We start from the raw sequence: 17,276 nt of genomic DNA on the forward strand, positions 1-17,276 counted from the left end.
TGTTACCAATTTTTTAGCTTAATATCATATGAATCTTTACTGTTTTTTAACACATTTTATCATATTTTTTAAAATGAAATTATTTAAACTAACACCACACATAGCATACAAGTATTAGAAATTAGCTCACATTAGCCCTTAACCCCACAGTGAAGCAGGATGCACTTTATATAGACAACAAACACTATCATCACCCTGTCATCTTGGTTAACAAACTCTTCTCTTTTTCTACCTATGTCATTGGTACCTATATGTACCATGACCTCAGGCTCCTCTCCCTCCCATTTCAGGATATCTTGGACACGTTCAGACACATCACATACCCTGGCACCAGGGAGGCAAACTACCATCCGGGTCTCCCGACTGCGTCCACAGAATCGCCTATCCGACCCCCTGACTATAGAGTCCCCTATTACTAATGCCCTCCTCTTCTTTTCCTTACCCTTCGCAGCAACAGGACCGGACTCTACCCCCAGGTAGAAACATAGAAACATAGAAAATAGGTGCAGGAGTAGGCCATTCGGCCCTTCGAGCCTGCACCGCCATTCAATATGATCATGGCTGATCATCCAACTCAGTATCCTGTACCTGCCTTCTCTCCATACACCCTGATCCCTTTAGCCACAAGGGCCACATCTAACTCCCTCTTAAATATAGCCAATGAACTGGCCTCAAGTAACTTCTGTGGCAGAGAATTCCAGAGATTCACCACTCTCTGTGTGAAAAATGTTTTCCTCATCTCGGTCCTAAAAGATTTCCCCCTTATCCTTAAACTGTGACCCCTAGTTCTGGACTTCCCCAACATCGGGAACAATCTTCCTGCATCTAGCCTGTCCAACCCCTTAAGAATTTTGTAAGTTTCTATAAGATCCCCCCTCAATCTTCTAAATACAAATTCGAGTCTATCCAGTCTTTCTTCATATGAAAGTCCTGACATCCCAGGAATCAGTCTGGTGAACCTTCTCTGCACTCCCTCTATGGCAAGAATGTCCTTCCTCAGATTAGGAGACCAAAACTGTACGCAATACTCCAGGTGTGGTCTCACCAAGACCCTGTACAACTGCAGTAGAACCTCCCTGCTCCTATACTCAAATCCTTTTGCTATGAATGCTAACATACCATTCGCCTTCTTCACTGCCTGCTGCACCTGCATGCCTACTTTTAATGACTGGTGTACCATGACACCCAGGTCTCGTTGCATCTCCCCCTTTCCTAATCGGCCACCAATCAGATAATAGTCTACTTTCCTGTTTTTGCCACCAAAGTGGATAACCTCACATTTATCCACATTAGACTGCATCTGCCATGCATTTGCCCGCTCACCCAGCCTATCCAATTCACCTTGCAGCCTCCTAGCATCCTCCACACAGCTAACACTGCCCCCCAGCTTCGTGTCATCCGCAAATTTGGAGATGTTGCATTCAATTCCCTCATCCAAATCATTAATATATATCGTAAATAGCTGGGGTCCCAGCACTGAGCCTTGTGGTACCCCACTAGTCACTGCCTGCCATTGTGAAAAGGACCCGTTTACTCCTACTCTTTGCTTCCTGTCTGCCAGCCAGTTCTCTATCCACATCAATACTGAACCCCCAGGCTGTCTCCCCCAACCGTACTCAAACAGGAATACTTATTGTCAAGGTGTACAGCCACCGGGGTACTCTCTAGTCCCTGCCTGTGCCCCTTGCCCCTCCTAACCGTGACCCACTTGCCTGCCTCCTGTGGTCACCTCCCTGTAACTCCTCTCAATGACTTCCTCGCTCTCCCTGACCAGATGGAGGTCATCGAGCTGCTGCTCCAGGTTCCTAATACGGTCCCTTAGGAGCCCCATCTCGACGCACCTGGTGCAGATGTGGACGTCTGGAAGGCTATCAGATTCCTTGACCTCCCACATCTGACATCCAGAACAGTACACTGCCCTGGCACTCATACTCCCCTCTTACCTAGGGTACAATACAAAGTACAATACAACACAATACAATACAATCAGCAGGGATCCCTTGGAACCAACTCCAACTCCTCCCCCAGGACAGAGCCGGCCTTCCTGATGAGTTTGTTGATCCTGTTGGTGTCCGTGACCTTCGCCCTGCTGCCCCGGCACACGGCAGCGGAGAAGATGGCACTGGCCACCACCGATTGGTAGAACATCTGCAGCATCTTACTGCAGATGTTGAAGGAGCGGGGCCCTCTCAAAAAGTACAGTCGGCTCTGTCCCTTCTTGTTCAGGGCCTCAGTGTTCCTGGACCAGTCCAGTTTACTGTCCACGTACACTACAAGGTACTTGTACTCCCTGGTAAACTGCACATCCACACCAATGATGGAGGCAGGGGACAGGGGTGTTCCTCTCCTCCTAAAGCCCACCACCAACTCCTTAATCTTGTGAGTGTAGAGCTGCAGGTGATTCAGTCCACACCACTCAACAAAGTCGTTGACCACACCTCTGCGTTCAACTTCCCTCCCCTCACTGATGCAGCCCACAATTGCAGAGTTATCTGAAAACATCTGCAGGCGGCAGGGGTCCGAGTTGTATCTAAAGTCCGAGGTGTAGATGGTGAACAGGAAGAACATGTGAACATAGTGAACATGAACATGCTACATGGTTCTGCTCTCTGTCTTTACCCGTGTCAATATAGACAATAGGTGCAGGAGTAGGCCATTCGGCCCTTTGAGCCAGCACCACCATTCAATGTGATCATGGCTGATCATCCACAATCAGTACCCCGTTCCTGCCTTCTCCCCATATCCCCTGACTCCGCTATCTTTAAGAACCCTAACTAGCTCTCTCCTGAAAGTATCCAGAGAACCGGACTCTACCGCCTTCTGAGGCAGAGAATTCCACAGACTCACAACTCTCAGTGAGAAAAAGTGTTTCCTCGTCTCCATTCTAAATGGCTTACCCCTTATTCTTAAACTGTGGCCCCTGGTTCTGGACTCCCCCAACATCAGGAAAATGTTTCCTGCCTCTAGAGTGTCCAAACCCTTAATAATCATATGTTTCAGTAAGATCACCTCTCATCCTTCTAAACTCCAGAGTGTACAAGCCCAGATTTCAGTTTGATCATGGCTGATCATCCAGAATCAGTACCCCGTTCCTGCTTTCTCACCATATCCCTTGATTCCATTAGCCCTCAGAGCTATATCCAACTCTTTCTTGAAAACATCCAGTGAATTGCCTCCACTCTCTTCTGTGGCAGAGAATTCCACAGATTCGCTACTCTCTGGGTGAAGAAGTTTTTCCTCATCTCAGTCCTAAATGGCTTAACCCTTATTCTTAAACTGTGACCCCTGGTTCTGGACTTCCCCAACATCTGGAACATGTTTCCTGCATCTAGCCTGTCCAACCCTATAAGAATTTTATATGTTTCTATAAGGCCCCCTCTCTTCCTTCTAAATTCCAGTGTGTACAAGCCCAGTCGCTCCATTCTTTCATCATATGTCAGTCCTGCCATCCCGGGAATTAACCTCGTTAACCTACGATGCACTCCCTCAATGGCAAGAATGTCCTTCCTCAGACTAGGAGACCAAAACTGAGCACCATACTCCAGGTGTGGTCACACCAGGGCCCTGTACAACTGCAATAGGACTTCCTTGCTCCTATACTCAAATCCTCTCGCCATGCAGGCCAACGTGCCATTTGCTTTCTTCACTGCCTGCTGTACCTGCATGCTTACTTTCAGTGACTGATGTACAAGCCCACCCAGGTCTCGTTGCAACTCCCCTAATCTAACACCATTCAGATAATAATCTGCCTTCCTGTTCTTGCCACCAAAGTGGATAACCTCACATTTACCCACCTTAAACTGCATCTGCCATGCATCTGCCCACTCACCCAACCTGTCCAAGTCACCCTGCAGCCTCATGGCATCCTCCTCGCTGCCACCCAGCTTTGTGTCATCCCCAAACTTGAAGACGTTACACTTAATTCCTTTATCTAAATCATTAATATACATTTTAAATAATGTGACCGGAAACGTCACCCATTCCTTCGCTCCATAGATGCTGCTTCACCCACTGAGTTTCTCCAGCTTTTTGTGTCTACAGTTTAAACCAGCATCTGCAGTTCCTTCTTACACAGAATCCATCTATCTCTGCTTTAGAAATATCTACTGGCTTGGCCTCCACAGCCTTCTACGGCTAAGAATTCCACAGATTCACCACCCTCTGTCGAAGCCAACATCTGCTGTTCCTTCCTACACACTAACATAGATCATATTTACTCTAATCTTATTTTATTCTTTCAACAGATGATTTTGGTCCTTTTTCTGAATTGGGAGGCAGTAACAGATCTCGACAACCTGGATCTTTGTTCTCATTCCCTTTTCCCACCGGATCAGGTACGTTGGAAACTGGGACATTAGATACATAGAAACATAGAAAATAGGTGCAGGAGGAGGCCATTCGGCCCTTCGAGCCAGCACCGCCATTCATTGTGATCATGTCTGATCGTCCCCTATCAATAACCCGTGCCTGCCTTCTCCCCATATCCCTTGACTCCACTAGCCCCTAGAGCTCTATCTAACTCTCTCTTAAATCCATCCAGTGACTTGGCCTCCACTGCCCTCTGTGGCAGGGAATTCCATAAATTCACAACTCTCTGGGTGAAAATGTTTTTTTTCTCACCTCAGTCTTAAATTACCTCCCCTTTATTCTAAGACTGTGGCCCCTTGTTCCGGACTCGCCCAACATTGGGAACATTTTTCCTGCATCTAGCTTGTCCAGTCCTTTTATAGACACGTCCAGTCCTAGTCTTTTCAATCTTTCCTCATATGACAGTCCCGCCATCCCAGGGATCAATCTCGTGAACCTACACTGCACTGCCTTAATCACAAGGATGTCCTTCCTCAAATTAGGAGACCAAAACTGTATACAATACTCCAGATGTGGTCTCATCAGAGCCCTATACAACTGCAGAAGAACCTCTTTACTGAAATCCTCTTGTTATGTAGGCCAATATTCCATTAGCTTTCTTCACTGCCTGCTGTACCTGCACGCCAACTTTCAGTGACCGGTGTACAAGGACACCCAGGTCTCGCTGTACCTCCCCCTTACCTAAACTGACCCCATTGAGATAATAATCTGCCCCCTTGTTTTTGCCGCCAAAGTGGATAACCTCACATTTATCTATATTATACTGCATCTGCCACGCATCTGCCCACTCACTCAACCTGTCCAGGTCACCCAGCAACCTCCGAACATCCTCTTCACAGTTCACACTGCCACCCAGCTTTGTGTCATCCGCAGACTTGCTAGTGTTGCTCCTAATTCCCTCTTCCACATCATTAATATATATGGTAAACAGTTGCGGTCCCAACACCGAGCCTTGTGGCACTCCACTCGCTACTGCCTGCCATTCTGAAAAGGACCCGTTCACTCCTACTCTTTGCTTCCGGTCTGCCAACCAATTTTCTATCCATGTCAACACCCTACACCTTACTGGGGTTGGTTGGTGGGAATGTGGCAAGAGGTGCTGGAGGGGGTAGAAACAAACTGAAGAAGGATCCCGACCCGAAACGTCACCCATCCATGTGCACCTGACATGCTGCCTGACCTGCTGAGTTACTCCAGCACTTTGCGTCTTTTTCTGTGTGTAAGCCAGCATCTGCAGTTCCACGTGTCTACAGAAATAAGCCCTTCGGCCCAACCCTTCCTGAGAATATGGGACGGCTGCCAGAGGAGGTTTACAAGTCCAAGCACCCCCATTCAATGTGATCATGGCTGATCATCCACAATCAGTACCCCGTTCCTGCCTTCTCCCCATAACCCCTGACTCCGCTATCTTTAAGAGCCCTATCTAGCTCTCCCTTGAAAGCATCCAGAGAACCTGCCTCCACCGCCCTCTGAGGCAGAGAATTCCACAGACTCACAACTCTCTGTGAGAAAAAGTGTTTCCTTGTCTCTGTTCTAAATGGCTTACCCCTTATTCTTAAACTGTGGCCCCTGGTTCTGGACTCCCCCAACATCGGGAACATGTTACCTGCCTCTAGTGTGTCCAAACCCTTAATAATCTTATATGTTTCAATAAGATACCCTCTCATCCTTCTAAACTCCAGAGTGTACAAGCCCAGCCGCTCCACTCTCTCAGCATATGACAGTCCCGCCATCCCGGGAATTAACCTTGGACCTGTAGACCTCCTCTGGCAGCTCTTTGCATGCACCCACTGCCCTTTCTCCGATCCCTCATGCCCGCCCATTAACGAGTGTCCTTTACCGTCGACAGAATTCTCCTCGTTCTCCACCAACTTTGGCGGCGGTGGAATCGGCAATTTCCGATCGATCTCGACCTCCACGAAGTTTGTCAATGGCAAGCGCGTGACCACCAGAAAGTGAGTACCTAAGATGAGATTCAAAGCCTTCGGCCAGGGCCTGGTGAGCTTAACCCCTTGTAGGGGGCACAGATAGTGCTGGAGTAACTCAGCGGGTCAGGCAGCATCTGTAGGCCTTTTAGAACAGAGATGAGGAAACACTTTTTCTCACAGAGAGTTGTGAGTCTGTGGAATTCTCTGGTGGTGGTGGTGGGTTCTCTGGATACTTTCAAGAGAGAGCTAGATAGGGCTCTTAAAGATAGCGGAGTCGGGATATGGGGAGAAGGCAGGAACGGGGTATTGATTGGGGATGATCAGCCATGATCACATTGAATGGTGGTGCTGGCTCGAAGGGCTGAATGGTCTACTCCTGCACCTATTGTCTATTGTCTATTGTCTATACTTAATCTACAAACCTGTACGTCTTTGGAACGAGGGAGGAAAATGAAGATCTTGGAAAAAAACCCACGCAGGTCATGGGGAGAACGTACAAACTCCGTACAGTCAGCACCCATAGCCAGGATCGAACCCGGGTCTCTGGCGCTGTGAGGCAGCAACCTTACCGCTGCGCCACCGTGCCGCCCATACCCAAATGGTTTTACTTTTCCTCGCTGTATCTACAAAGTAATAGGGTAAAATATCTTGGGCATTTTATCACGGAACAAATGTCAGATGATGAGGATATACTCGAAGGGCCGAATGGCCTCCTACTCCTGCACCTATTTTCTATGTATCTATCTATGTATCTATGATATTTATAGGCAACGACGTATGGTGTATATACAGGCGAATATTCTCTTGCGTAAGTTTGGTGCGTGTACAGATGTGGTGAAGATGTCGCTATTTAGAGCATACTGCACACCACTCTACACTGCGCACCTGTGGTCGAACTATTTAAAGACAAGTATGCAGAGACTAAAGGTGGCCTATAATGATGCCATGAGAAAATTGCTAAGGAAACCTAGATGGTGTAGTGCTAGTAACATGTTTGTGGCTGCAGGAGTCAGTACTTTAGAAGCTATCCTAAGAAATCATATGTACAAATTCATTTGCAGGATAAATGACTCTAAAAATGTAATTTTACTTCGGAGTCACGTGAGTGACTACGTGAAGAACCCGCTCAGTGCGCAGGCGCGGCATTACGCGCATATCCTAGGGAACATACCTGAGGAGCATCAAGAAATGGTACACTGTTTCCAAAACAGGAATTACACATTCAACTATAACAAAAAACTGTACTGGAGCTCCTGGCAGGTCTTCACCACAATGAAGGACATGTTCTGTTAGCCTACTCAACTTGGGTACCGCTCACTGGTGATCAGATACAGGAGAGGTATATCAATCCATTCCCCAGAAATAGGTACACCCAAATTGGGATGTCAGTGAAATCCTGACATACCTTAGGGGATGATCACCAGCCAGGTCACTCACCCTGGAACAGCCTACCCTGAAGATGGACATGCTGGTGGCCTTACATCAACACAAAGAGCCAGCTCTCCCATCTACTGCGATGGGACAACATGGTTATAACACCAGATAGTGTCACATGCCCATTCAAGGGTTGGCCAAACAGAACAGACCAGGAACATCAGGTCCAGTCATGAAATTCCGGGCATACCCACCTGAACCACGTTTTATGTGTCATGACCCACTTAGAGATCGACACAATAAGGAATACCGAGGGAGAGGAAAAAGCCTTATGGGTCAGCCACAGGAAACCTCATGGTCGGGTGACGAGCTAAACTATCTAGTGGCTCAAGCAGGTACTGGGAGTTGCTGGAGTAAATACTAACGTGTATAAAATCTTATTCCACCAGAACAGCTTCCACGTCAGTAACTAAGAGGATGGACGAACCTATGGACCACATCCTGGCTACTGCAGGGTGGTCTAGGGAGTATACGTTCCAAACTTTTATAACAAACCACTGACAGAACCTGTATCGTTTGCAGAAAAAGAATCTGCAAAAAATATATAATTTAAGCCCGGGGGAGCAATTGGTCTTGTTGTTGTTAATAACACCATTATTGTTTTTTACAAACAGATTCATGGTTGATTACGATAACATACTTCCTCCCTCGAATGACTTCGGCAGCGAGTGAAGTATGAACTGTTACACGGTTTGAAATCACAGAGCTTTGAAGTCTTCACGTAGTCACTCACGTGACTCCGAAGTAAAATAGTAAGATTAAACGAGAACTTACCAGTTTGAAGTTTGATCTGTATTTTATGAGGAGTTACGATGAGGGATTACGTGCCCTCCGCTCCCACCCTTATTATATGGATCAAACTAATAAATTGATGTCTCCTTATCTTTACTATGTTTACTTCAAATAACTGTGTCTATCTGTGATTCCACACCGCTGCTTGGAAGTATGCCGCGCCTGCGCACTGAGCGGGTTCTTCATGTAATCCCTCATCGTAACTCCTCATAAAATGCAGATCAAACTTCAAACTGGTAAGTTCTCGTTTAATCTTACTATTATCGTGGCCTTGTCAAACATAATTTTAGCGCTACACGCTACCAATCCCAGTTGTGGAGACACGGGTATCGCTGTCTCGTTGTAGGACACTGATCTTTTTTATTCTGGATTTTAAATCATGTATTGTATTATTTGTGTATAATTTATGTTGCTTTTATAAGTGATATACTAAGCTTTTATAAACTCAGCGGGTGAGGCAGCATCTATGGAGCGAAGGAATAGGTGGTATTTCAGGTCGAGGCCCTTCTTCAGACTGATGTGGAGGTGGGGGGGGGGGGGGGAAGAAGAAAGGAAGAGGCGGAGACAGTGGGCTGTGGGAGAGCTGGGAAGGGGAGGGGAAGGAGGGAGAAAGCAAGGACTACCTGAAATTGGAGAAGTCAATGTTCATACCGTTGGGGTGTAAACTACCCAAAGGAAATATGAGGTGCTGCATTTCAGGAAGTCCCTGCTTTCTCCCTCCTTCCCCTCCCCTTCCCAGCTCTCCCACAGCCCACTGTCTCCGTCTCTTCCTTTCTTTCCTCCCCCCGCCCCCACATCAGTCTGAAGAAGGGTCTCGACCTGAAACGTCACCTATTCCTTCGCTCCATAGATGCTGCCTCACCCGCTGAGTTTCTCCGGGTTTTTGTCCACCTTTCATTTTTCCAGCATCTGCAGTTCTTTCTTAAACATACCGAGCTTTTATATGTAATTAGACAATAGACAATAGGTGCAGGAGTAGGCCATTCGGCCCTTCGAGCCAGCACCGCCATTCAATGTGATCATGGCTGATCATCCGCAATCAGTACCCCGTTCCTGCCTTCTCCCCATATCCCCTGACTCCGCAATTTTTAAAGAGCCCTATCTAGCTCTCTCTTGAAAGTATCCAGAGAACCGGCCTCCACCGCCCTCTGAGGTAGAGAATTCCACAGAATCACCACTCTCTGTGAGAAAAAGTGTTTCCTCGTCTCCGTTCTAAATGACTTACTCCTTATTCTTAAACTGTGGCCCCTGGTTCTGGACTCCCCCAACATCGGGAACATGTTTCCTGCCTCTAGTGTGTCCATACCCTTAATAATCTTATATGTTTCAATAAGATACCCTCTCATCCTTCTAAACTCCAGAGTGTACAAGCCCAGCTGCTCCATTCTCTCAGCATATGACAGTCCCGCCATCCCGGGAATTAACCTTGTAAACCTACGCTGCACTCCCTCAATAGCAAGAATGTCCTTCCTCAAATTACGGGACCAAAACTGCACACAATACTCCAGGTATGGTCTCACGGGCTCTGTACAACTGCAGAAGGACCTCTTTGCTCCTATATTCGATTCCTCTTGTTATAAAGGCCAACATGCCATTCGCTTTCTTCACTGCCTGCTGTACCTGCATGCTTACTTTCATAGACTGATGTACAAGGACCCCCCAGATCCCGTTGTACTTCCCCTTTTCCCAACTTGACGCCATTTAGATAGTAATCTGCCTTCCTGTTTTTGCTACCAAAGTGGATAACCTCACATTTATCCGCATTAAACTTCATCTGCCATGCTTCTGCCCACTCCCCCAACCTGTCCAAGTCGCCCTGCATTCTCATAGCCATGGATTTTAAGGTGTTTTTATATGCAATGTATTTTTATGTAATGTCGTCCCATGTCTGGCCCTTGAGTCCGAAATAAAGTTTATTGTTATTATTATTATTATTATTATTATTGTTATTATTATTATTATTATTATTATTATTATTATTATTATTATTATTATTATTATTATTATTATTATTAACTAATCAATGACTCAATTTGTCTCCCCCCGCCCCCAGGGTTGTGGAGAACGGTGAAGAGAGGGTGGAGGTGGAGGAGGATGGGCAGCTGAAGTCGGTTCGAGTGAACGGTAAGCGGGACAAGAAGCTGGTGAGAAACTAGAGCGCGTGGCGGCACGAGAATGTCGGCGGCCGCAGGGAGAAGCAGGGGAAGAGCTAGAGAAGAGATGAGAGGGAAGCCGCACGGCAGCCAGCCTGGAAGCGTAGAACACACCAGCAGCCGCTAGCAACCGCCATTACTAAGGGATGTTCAGCCTCGCCACCCGAGAATCTGGAATAATTATATTGTAGAAATAAAGACACGCCTTCCCTTCCCCTCCCTCCCTCCCGCCTGCCTTTATTCTCAATTAGTTTTAACCACCGGCTGTTTCCGCAACCTAGATCAATCATACTGAAGGGGCTCGACCCGAATCGTCACCCTCTCCTCCTCTCCAGAGATGCTGCCTTTTGTCCCGCTGAGTCACTCCAGCCTTTTGTGTGTACCTTCGTACTAATCAATAATCTGTCAATGTCTGCATTAAAAATATCCCGCAGAGTTACGCCAGCACTTTGTGTCTGTAGAGTGATACAGTGCGGAAACAGGCCCTTCGGCCCAACTTGCCCACACCAGTTAACATGTCTCATCTACATGAGTCCCACCTGCCCGCATTTGGCCCATATCCCTCCAAACCCGTTCTATCCATCATCACAATGAATGGCGATGCTGACTCGAAGGGCCGAATGGCCTCCTATTTTCTATGCTTCATGTACCTGTCTTAACTGTTTCTTAAATGTTGGGATAGTCCCAGCCTCAACTACCTCCTCCGGCAGCTTGTTCCATACACCCACCACCCTTTGTGTGAAAAAGCTACCCCTCAGATTCCTATTCAATCTTTTCTCCTTCACCTTAATTTATGTCCTCTAGTCCTCGATTCCCCTACTCTGGGCAAGAGACTCTGTGCGTCTACCTGATCTATTCCTCTCATGATTTTATATACCTCTATAAGATCACCCCACATTCTCCTGCACTCCAAAGAATAGAGACCCAGTCTACTCAACTTCTCCCTGTAACTCACACCCTCGAGTCCAGGCAACATCCTCGCAAATCTTCTCTGTACCCTTTGGTTTAAAACCAGCATCTGCACTTCCTTCTTATTAGATCAAGTACTTTCCACGTTGATTTATTCCAGATTTACTTAATTAAAAAAACAAAAATTCCCGGATGGAGTGGCGGGATTTGAACTTGCAACTCCAAACCCATAAACCGTGCCTTGCCGCTCTCGGGCAGTGACACATCCCTCAAGCTGCTCTCTCGCTCGCCCCCCACCCCTAAGATCGGGTGAGGATCTCGTCCCCTAATCCAGCTGCGGCATTCCTAGTTTAGAAACCATCCCTCCGCGTGCTGTACATTTCTTTAGTCAGAGGGAAGGTGAACCTGTCAAACTAATTGCCACAGGCAGCTGCAGGGGGCCAAGTGAATGGGTATATTTAAGGCAGAGATTGACTGATTCTTGATTCGTAAAGTGTGTCAGGGGTTATGGAGAGAAGGCAGGAGAACGGTATTGGTGAGACCACACCTGGAGTATTACGTACAGTTTTGGTCTCCTAATCTGAGGAAAGACATTCTTGCCATAGAGGGAGTACAGAGAAGGTTCACCAGACTGATTCCTGGGATGTCAGGACTTTCATATGAAGAAAGACTGGATAGACTCGGCTTGTACTCGCTAGAATTTAGAAGTTTGAGGTGGGATCTTATAGAAACTTACAAAATTCTTAAGGAGTTGGACAGGCTAGATGCAGGAAGATTGTTCCCGATGTTGGGGAAGTCCAGGACAAGGGGTCACAGTTTAAGGATAAAGGGGAAATCCTTTAGGACCGAGATGAGAAAAATATTTTTCACACAGAGAGTGGTGAATCTCTGGAACTCTCTGCCACAGAAGGTAGTTGCGGCCAGTTCATTGGCTATATTTAAGAGGGAGTTAGATGTGGCCCTTGTGGCTAAAGGGATCAGGGGGTATGGAGAGAAGGCAGGTACAGGATACTGAGTTGGATGATCAGCCATGATCATATTGAATGGCGGTGCAGGCTCGAAGGGCCGAATGGCCTACTCCTGCACCTATTGTCTATGTTTCTATGAATGGAGTTGAGAGGGAGACATAGATCAGCCACGATCGAATGGCGGAGTAGACTCGATGGGCCGAATGGCCTACTTCTGCTCCTATGATTTTTGAATTTAAATCTGAAGAAGGGTTCCGACTCGAACCCTAGAGGCGAGGTCACGTAGCTTCAAACTTCACAATCTACGCAATTTGCAACTCTTCAAGCCTGGTCACACCTATCGTTCTTATCGCTGTTCCAACCAGCTGCCTGTCCAAAACCCCCCCTTGCCTGTGTCGAACTATTACTTGCCAGGCTTTGTCCAAATCAGTCTGAAGAAGGATCCTGTCCTGAAACGTCACCTCTCCATGTTCTCCGCAGATGCTGCCTGACCCCCTGAGTTCTCTGCCTCGGAGGGCGGTGGAAGCAGGTTCCCTGGATGCTTTCAAGAGAGAGCTAGATAGGGCTCTTAAAAATAGCGGAGTCAGGGGATATGGGGAGAAGGCAGGAACGGGGTACGGATTGGGGATGATCAGCCATGATCACATTGAATGGCGGTGCTGACTCGAAGGGCCGAATGGCCTACTGCTGCACCTATTGTCTATTGTCTATAATACTTTACTCCAGCACTCTGTGAAACGTCACCTATCCACGTTCTCCGGAGATGCTGCCTGGCCCGCTGAGTTACTCCAGCATTTTGTGTCTATCATCATAATGAACCAGCATCATATCGGGCCAAAACTCTTTTGGAAATAGGCAACGTTTCGGGCTGAAACCCTTCCGGGTTTCGGCCCGAAACGTTGCCTATTTCCTTCACTCCACAGATGCTGCCTGACCCGCTGAGTTACTCCAGCACTCTGTGAAACGTCACCTATCCATGTTCTCCACAGATGCTGCCTGACCCGCTGAGTTACTCCAGCACTCTGTGTCTTGTTTTCTTTACCAACCCGAATAGTCACACAGCTGGCGATGTGGAATTAGATTGACCTTGCTTTGATGGGTCATGTTCACCTCTTCTTTGAATCCCTCAGAAGCATTGAGGTTCGGAGAGTACTCTTATTACTGCATCTTTTGATCCTTTACTAATGACACTGGCTCCAGATGGTTTGGTTTGGAGATATAGCATGGAAACGGGCCCTTCGGCCCATCGAGTCCATGCTGACCATCGATCATTCATTCACACTAGTTCTATGTTATCCCACTCCCTACACACTGGGGAGCATTTTTACCGAGGGCCAATTAACCTACAGGCAGGCATGTCTTTGGGATGTGGGAGGAAACCGGAGCAGCCGGAGGAAACCTCAGCTGCCACGGGGAGAACGTGCAAACTCCACACACTGACAGCACCCGAGGGCAGGATCGAACCGGGGTCTCTGGGGCTGTGAGAGGCAGCAGCTCTAACAGCTGCACCACCGTGCCGCCCTGTTGCCCTTGCCGGTGCTTCCTCACTGAAGAGTGTTTGTGAACCGGGTGGAGTTAGAAACATAGACAATAGGTGCAGGAGTAGGCCATTCGACCCTTCGAGCCAGCAACGCCATTCAATATGATCATGGCTGATCATCCCCAATCAGTACCCCATTCCTGCTTTCTCCCCACATCCCTTGATTCCGCTAGCCCGAAGAGTTCTATCTAACTCTCTCTTGAAAACATAATCCAGAAAATTGGCTCCCACTGCCTTCTGAGGCAGAGAATTCCTCAGATTCGCAACTACCTGGGTGAAAATGTTTTTCCTCATCTCCGTTCTAAATGGCTTACCCCTTATTCTTAAACTGTGGTCCCTGGTTCTGGACTCCCCCAACATCGGGAACATTTTTCCTGCATCTAGCCTGTCCAATCCCTTAATAGTTTTACATGCTCCTATAAGATACCCTCTCATCCTTCTAAATTCCAGTGAATGTAAGGCTGTGATTTTCACATTTACCATCACTGAGGCAAGATTGTATTTGTTTTGTAACTTGCCGTCCTATTTAATTCCTTGAATTTAACTGCAGTGGTAGAAGCTAAACTTGGCTGCTGTCTGTGGTCTAGAGAGAATGTGCAGGAAATGGAGGGATAATGTGCAAATGGATACGTTTAGATAGATACAGAGTGCTGGAGTAACTCAGCGGGTCAGGCAGCATCTGTGGAGAACGTGGATAGGTGACGTTTCACAGAGTGCTGGAGTAACTCAGCAGGTCAGGCAGCATCTGTGGAGAACATGGATAGGTGACGTTTCACAGAGTGCTGGAGTAACTCAGCGGGTCAGGCAGCATCTGTGGAGAACATGGATAGGTGACGTTTCACAGAGTGCTGGAGTAACTCAGCGGGTCAGGCAGCATCTGTGGAGTGAAGGAAATAGGCAACGTTTCGGGCCGAAACCCGGAAGGGTTTCAGCCCGAAACTTTGCCTATTTCCAAAAGAGTTTTGGCCCGATACGATGCTGGTTCATTATGATGATAGACACAAAATGCTGGAGTAACTCAGCGGGTCAGGCAGCATCTGTGGAGAACATGGATAGGTGACGTTTCACAGAGTGCTGGAGTAACTCAGCAGGTCAGGCAGCATCTCTGGAGAACATGGATAGGTGAAGTTTTGGGTCGAGACCAGTCTGAAGAAGGTGTCTCGCCCTGAAAAGTCACCTCTTCCTTTTCTCCAGAGATGCTGTCTGACCCGCTGTTATTCCAGCTTTTAGGCCTAACTCCGGTTTGAAACCAACATCTGCAGTTCTTTCCTACACCAGCGGGTTAGTTTAGTTTAGTTCTGAGATACAGTGTGGAAACAGGCCCTTCAACCCATTGAATCTGTGCTGACCAACAATCACCTTCAGACTTTACCTTTAGACTTTAAAGGCACAGTGCGGAAACAGGCCCTTCGGCCCACCGAGTCCACTCCGACCAGCGATCACCCCCGTACACTAGCACTATCCTACGCACTAGGGGACAATTTACAATTTTCATCCAAGCCAATTCACCTACAAACCTGCACGTCTTTGGAGTGTGGGAGGAATCTGGAGATCCCGGAGAAAACCCACGCAGGTCACAGGGAGAACGTACAACTAGTTCTATCATGCACACTAGGGCCAATTTGCAGAAGCACATTAACCTCCGAGCCTGCACGCCTTTGAAATAAGGGTGGAAGCCAGAGCACCCAGAGGATACCCATGCGGACATCTGAGGAAAGACATTCTTGCCATTCGTACAGAGAAGGTTCACCAGACTGATTCCTGGGATGTCAGGACTTTCATATGAAGAAAGACTGGATAGACTCGGCTTGTACTCGCTAGAATTTAGAAGATTGAGGGGGGATCTTATAGAAACGTACAAAATTCTTAAGGGGTTGGACAGGCTGGATGCAGGAAGATTGTTCCCGATGTTGGGGAAGTCCAGAACAAGGGGTCACAGTTTAAGGATAAGGGGGAAATCTTTTAGGACCGAGATGAGAAAAACATTTTTCACACAGAGTGGTGAATCTCTGGAATTCTCTGCCACAGAAGGTAGTTGAGGCCAGTTCATTGGCTATATTTAAGAGGGAGTTAGATGTGGCCCTTGTGGCTAAAGGGATCAGGGGGTATGGAGAGAAGGCAGGTACAGGATACTGAGTTGGATGATCAGCCATGGTCATATTGAATGGCGGTGCAGGCTCGAAGGGCCGAATGGCCTACTCCTGCACCTATTTTCTATGTTTCTATGTCACAGTCACAGGAAGAACGTATGGACAGCACCTGTAGTCAGGATTGAACCCGGGTCTCTGGCGCTGTGAGGCAGTAACTCTACCGCTGGGCCATCGTGCCTGGACCAGGTCGGGGAGAATTCTCCCCACCCGCCACAGGTACCATGTAATCCCGTGCTACCTGCTCCATGGTCGGATAGTCGGAGACTAAACAATAGACAATAGATGCAGGAGTAGGCTATTCGGCCCTTCGAGCCATTCAAAGTGATCACGGCTGATCATTCCCCAATCAGTACCCCGTCTCCCCCACCTGGTTTGCCAGGTGAGAGGAGGTCTGTGGACCCCCAGCAGGACCAAAACGTCAGTAGAAGTTGCGATCACTGTTGTACGTAGCATTGTAAGGAACGATGATGAAGCGCACACACACACACACACGCAGCAAAATCCTAGACTTCCAGCGGTGGAAGTCCGCAGGAACTGGAGGACGGAGATGTGTGGTGCGTCCGTCACTGTTCCCGTCGGGAACCAGCAACACTGCGTCGCTAATGTTTTCCACGATGATGAATGAATGAATGAATGAATGAATGAATGAATGAATGAATGACTTCTGGTACGTCATTGGTTAAGTTTAGTTTTAGTTTAAAGATATAGTGAGGAAACATCCCGCTCCGACCAGCGATCACCCCGTACACTAGCACTATCCTACACGCTAGAGGCGCTACCTCCATGCCTCTCTCCACTCCGAATGCTTTTTATAAACTATGTCTTTGACCCGAAGAAGGGTCTCGACCCGAAACGTCGCCTATTTCCTTCGCTCCATAGATAGAAACATAGGAAATAGGTGCAGGAGTAGGCCATTCAGCCCTTCGAGCCTGCTCCGCCATTCAATATTTCTGCCTTACAAAATATCCACTGACTTGGCCTCCACAGCCGTCTGTGGCAAAGAATTCCACAGATTCACCACCCTCTGACTAAAG

The 17,276-nt window shown here is 47.6% G+C and overlaps 1 protein-coding gene across 2 annotated transcripts in view; it reads left to right on the forward strand.

Moving 5' to 3' along the window:
- dnajb2 (DnaJ heat shock protein family (Hsp40) member B2) overlaps nucleotides 1–17,276 on the forward strand; it is a 53,764-nt gene that overhangs the window by 22,591 nt on the left and 13,897 nt on the right. For both annotated transcript variants that reach the window (XM_033024909.1, XM_033024910.1), the window contains exons 6-8: nucleotides 4,245–4,334; nucleotides 6,218–6,323; nucleotides 10,576–10,646. In XM_033024909.1, the coding sequence (XP_032880800.1) occupies nucleotides 4,245–4,334; nucleotides 6,218–6,323; nucleotides 10,576–10,646 (267 nt within the window). The remainder of the gene's footprint in view (nucleotides 1–4,244; nucleotides 4,335–6,217; nucleotides 6,324–10,575; nucleotides 10,647–17,276) is intronic.

The sequence above is a fragment of the Amblyraja radiata genome, chromosome 7 (genome assembly GCF_010909765.2).
Source record: "Amblyraja radiata isolate CabotCenter1 chromosome 7, sAmbRad1.1.pri, whole genome shotgun sequence".
Classification (NCBI taxonomy): domain Eukaryota; kingdom Metazoa; phylum Chordata; class Chondrichthyes; order Rajiformes; family Rajidae; genus Amblyraja; species Amblyraja radiata.